General features: G+C 47.4%; 1 protein-coding gene across 1 annotated transcript; it reads left to right on the forward strand.

The window, feature by feature from the left end:
* The first annotated feature begins 466 nt into the window (after window positions 1-466).
* Window positions 467-4,262, forward strand: LOC309621913 (nuclear RNA export factor 2-like). The gene is made up of 6 exons (XM_082409200.1): window positions 467-1,627; window positions 1,736-1,851; window positions 1,947-1,989; window positions 2,554-2,626; window positions 3,165-3,324; window positions 4,051-4,262. The coding sequence occupies exons 1-6, from the start codon at window positions 1,606-1,608 to the stop codon at window positions 4,078-4,080; spliced, it is 444 nt and encodes a 147-aa protein (XP_082265326.1). The 5' UTR covers window positions 467-1,605; the 3' UTR covers window positions 4,081-4,262.
* Window positions 4,263-4,871: the final 609 nt, after the last annotated feature.

Raw genomic sequence — 4,871 nt, forward strand, 5'->3', positions numbered from 1 at the left:
TCTGAGGAAAGCCTGGGCACCAAAGAGCCCACAGAGGCCGAACCAAAGAGCCCAAAGCAGAAGATGCCAAGGCGTTGTCGCCGCTGCTGCCCAGACAGTTTCATCACCTGTTTCCCCAGGGTGCTGAAGCAGGTTTTCACGAGGGCCTGGACATCTTCGAGCCCATTGCCGAGGAGGCTGCACCCCTGGCCAGCTCCACCAAGCGCTCCACCATCACCTTCAGAGAGATCCAGACCTCCGTGCCCCTGCTGCTGCCCAGGGAGATTGGCAAGCACGCCATGTCCTAGGCCACCAAGGCAGTCATCAGGTACACCATCCTCAAATGAACTGCTTCAGAACCACCTGAGCCTCGCAAACCAAAGGGTCTTTTCAGAGCCACTCACTTGTCAGGAAAAGACCTGTAGCACTGAAGAGTCAGATTGACTCTAGTTTTTCGACCTGTGCCATACTACTGCCCATCACTAAAACATTTTTAAGTTGAAGCAAACATCAAACATTATCAGTTCTACTTGAATATATGTCTGTAGTGCAGTTTGTTCCAACAAAAATTGTGACTATTCCTTAACCATACTGCATTTCATAACTTACCTGAACAGTCATTTTAGTTCTAGGTCAGCCTTTATAGAGTTCCTTAAGGTCTAAATTATTTTTGTATTAATTTTATTTTGCATTTTAATTCTCATTCCCTGGGAGGATGTTGTGGAATTTACTAGAGATACTTTATGTGTGATATAGCCAGAGATAAAGTGAGGAAGCAAATAAGCCCACCAATACATCCCTCTTCAACCTTTTTCGACATGTCCCATAATATTAAGTCATTTAAATGCACACATGAGTACTCAAACATATTACAAAATAGCTACCTGCAACTTCCAAGAAACAATTCACTTTTTTAAGTCACTGGTTTCTGAAATTACTACTGGAATTCATTCAGATTCATACAATTTATTGTTTCCCAATCGAGAATTTTTTGATTTTTAGAACCTTCAGGACCTTGCAGGAACCTTCAGACCTTCAGGACCTGCAATTTTGCATCACTGGATGATGAGAGTATCCAGTGAGAGGGGCTCAGGCCCCACCCTCCACTGATGCAGCCGAGGAGGGACTGGCAGCCCGTGAGCCACAGCTATTGGTCCAAAGAGTGGTGGAGTGACCAGGCCTGAACCAATAACAGCCTTCCTGTGATACTCAACCCCGAGATAGAGTAGGAAGGAGGTGTGATAGCTTCCCTGTTGTTTTTCTGTTTAAGTACTTGCTTTGCACCATGGTGATTTAAGTACAGGCATCCAGATTTGGTAGTGGGACATGTCTCCATCTCCTTGCATCAAAATAAGAGGAGGATGTTCAGCAGTTAAGAGAAGCAAGATGACTCCTTCTCCTACCTCAAGTCATTTGAGTGTTAATGCTTATGATAATATTTATTTAATTTAATTTAACATCTGTTGTGTTCTCTTCTTGGTGAATTGACTTTTTTAGATTTGGTTTTTCTATAGGTATATTGCTGAATTTCAAGACACAGGCCAGCTCCTGCAAACACCCACCACCCACTGTTGCTCTTTGTCTCCTAGAAGCAGCTTGTGCAAGTACTTCAAGGACAGCCGGAATATGAAGAAGCTCACGGACCCCTGTGAGTGTGTGATGGGAAGACTGGGTGGGAAAGGGCGGTGAAGGGGTCAATCATAGGGCCCAGGGCGTGGCAGCCCCTGACCGTCGCTCGCTTCCCCTCCCCTCACAGACCTGCGGGTCCAGCTGCTGAAGCACACAAATCGTGTCATTGTGCACACCCTCTGTGTGTTGCCCAAGACTCAGCATGACTTAAGCTCCTTCGTGGTGGACACGTGGTTCCAGACGGTGAGCGCCTGCTTCCTCCCTCGGGCGGGCCCAGGAAGCCGCAGGTGGGTAGGAGGTGCAGGTGGTGACTGGGCACCTGGGCTCTTCCCTTTCAGGAAACGATGCTCTGCTTCTGCGTCAGCGGGGTGTTCAAGGAAGGTGAGTGTGTGTAGATCCCCACCCCAGATGCCCCACTGCTGCCTCCCCCTGGCCAGGCTCACTCCCAGAACCACCCAGCTTCCCTGACCCCTTCCCTTCCCTTCCCCTCCCCTCCCCTCCCCTTCCCCACTGTGCTCTCCAGCCCTCAGGCTTCCCACAGACAATCCAGGTCTGAGCTGTGTCCATGTCTGTCTGCCCTGCACACCCTGGGCGTTGGGGACACAGGCTGCAGAGTTTGGTGGCTCTCATCCCAGATACTCACTCTGAGAACTTGGGCCGTTACTTAACCTCTCAGTTTCCTCATTTGCAAAATGGGGTAGTAGTATCCACCTCTTGGGCGGCTGTGAAAAATGCATCCCGTGAACCTGTGTAGTGGTTGTCAGGGGCCCTGTCACTGGGCGCAGACTGCTCCTATAGTTGCCCTCCCGATTCCCGACACCCTGCCCCCGTGAACAACTGCCCTCTCAGCATGAGTGTCCAGTCACAGCCTGACTGGGGACCGCCGGTTGAGCGTGTACAGCACGTGCGGCTCTAAGGGGTACTGTTGTTTGTTTGCTGTTGAAGTGGAAGGAAGTTCTCAGGGCTGTGTGCGTGCCTTCACCCGGACCTTCATCGCTAACCCTGCCAGCTACTCCAGGTGAGAGCCCTGTTGTGGGCAGGAATGCCCATCACCGCCTGGGCTCAGGGGCTTGGGAATGTGGTGGCGCAGACCTTAGGTTTACTCGGTATTGTGGAAAGCCAGCAGGGAGATCTCAGGAGCAGTCTAGCCTAGTGGTTAAGAAGAGCATGGGCTCTGGAATCGGCCTATGCGTTCTCTCCTTGACCCAACACTCACTCGCTGTGTGACCTTGGTCAAGTCACATGACCTCTCTGTGACTCAGTGTCTTCTTCTGAGAATGGGGATCAGAGCGTCCACACCTTGGGCTGTGGTAAAGGGTAAATGCGAAATTGCCCGTGGGTTGGGGATAAACCTATAAATCGAGTGAAGATGGTAGACAGTCTCTCCAAAGGTGGGCTCTGTGGGGAGGGCCAGAGGTACCAGTCAAGGAACCTGGGAGACAGACACAGGAGGGGCGTGGAAGGAATCTGGTTGCTGAGTGCCAGTGGGAGCAGAGTCAATATTGGGGGTGTGGGTGTCCATCCAGGCGTAGTCTGAGGGCCCATTTTTCCTTCAGTCTGTGCATCGTGAATGACGAGCTGTTTGTGAGGGACGCCAGCCCCAGTGAGACCCAGAGTGTGTTCTCCATCCCAGTGCCTACGCCCACCTCCAGCTCCATGCACACCCTCTCCCAGGAGCAGCAGGACATCATGCAGGCGTCCTCCACCCCACCTGAGGTGAACCTCTAGTGATCTCAGAAGTGAGTGCTGGGTTTGCGTGGGCATAGGAGGGAGCTAGGAGGAGTAGAGGGGTGATTAATGGGAACTTGAAGGTAATTATTTTACATCTATTTTTTTCTTACAAACATTTAGTTGTGAGAAATTCCCTAATTTCATACTAATACCTTTCCATGTATTATAAAATACAGGTTTCCTATCTTATATACTGTTTTGAAACTTCTTTTGTTTATTATTAGTACCAGCATTTCCTCTCAGTATATGTGAAGCTACATTATTCTTTCTAAGATCAATATATTAAACAATTGAATTCCAGGAAGCCATAAGCTATTATTGATAGGCATTTACCTTTTCGCTTCTTTTTCAGCATTACATGCTGTGGCATCTGCTCATTCTGGTACATACATGTTGGTAAACTTGAAGGCGTGCCCTTGTAGCATAGATTTAGCTGTGACGTTGTGTGGTCAAGTGTCTCCAGTTTGGTCCTAAGGGAGGTCCTCTATCCTCCCCCACTACAGGTGCTTTCAGTACGATGACTAGACTATACCAGAACTAAAAACTTCTTTACTCATTAAAAAGTCAATTCTGAGAATTCAGAGATAAGAAGAAATAGACCTCTAGGGTTTCAGGAAGGTGAAGGCGGACAGAAGTCAGGTGCCCTGGGGTTGAAACTCAACGGCTGCTGGCTCTGCTGACATCCCAATTCTTTCTCTTTACTTTCTTCAGCCCAAGGGCAAGATTCCAGATGAATTTTGAGATGAGACCCTCATCCACTGACCTGGGATCTTGAGAACAAAACTCTGCAAATGAGCCTTTAGATGTCATTTTCATCCTCCTCATATTTGTTACCTCTCTTCTCTTAACTGAAGCCATATCCATGACTAAGCTTGCAGTCCAGCTAATCAGGAAACCAAAGTTTACCGTGTAGGCCTGCCAGTTGTCCTGTATTTTTCCCACGCATGATCCTTGTTTATCTTTATATTAAAGGGTAACATTGCACATTGTATGTTGTGTGTCTTGGATTGCTCTTCCCCTGACCCAACCATGAGTTAGTGGGGCCAGGACCAAAAGGTCCCATCTCCCACATCATCCCTGGCAGTCTCTAGCATTTATAGCCGACCTATACAGTGCTTGAAAATTATAGAGTAAGGACTCCATTCCTGGACTACCCTAAAAGCCAAGCTTTGCCTCCTGATAACCTTCTCTCCACCACTTCAGTACTCACAAGTTGTGACCGTTCTGATGTTCACTTCTATAAACAAATATAACGTATTTAGCAAGTAAAGTACCATATTTACTCTAATAATTATGGTATTCTTAATCATTTAACAGGTCTAAAACTGTGCTAACATTTTTATTAGGTTCTTAGGTTCTGTAACTAACACTATTTTCCCCACAACTCCTATGTTGTTTTTTTAACTTACTTACTTTGAAATAATTATTGATTTACCAAAAGTTGCAAAAAAATGTGTAGAGAGGTCATGTATACCCATCACTCACCTTCTCCTAATAATAACACCTTGTATTACTTTAGTACAGTATCGAAA

The sequence above is a fragment of the Balaenoptera borealis genome, assembly GCF_965194805.1.
Source record: "Balaenoptera borealis genome assembly, contig: HAP1_SCAFFOLD_1169, whole genome shotgun sequence".
NCBI classification, from domain to species: Eukaryota; Metazoa; Chordata; class Mammalia; order Artiodactyla; family Balaenopteridae; genus Balaenoptera; species Balaenoptera borealis.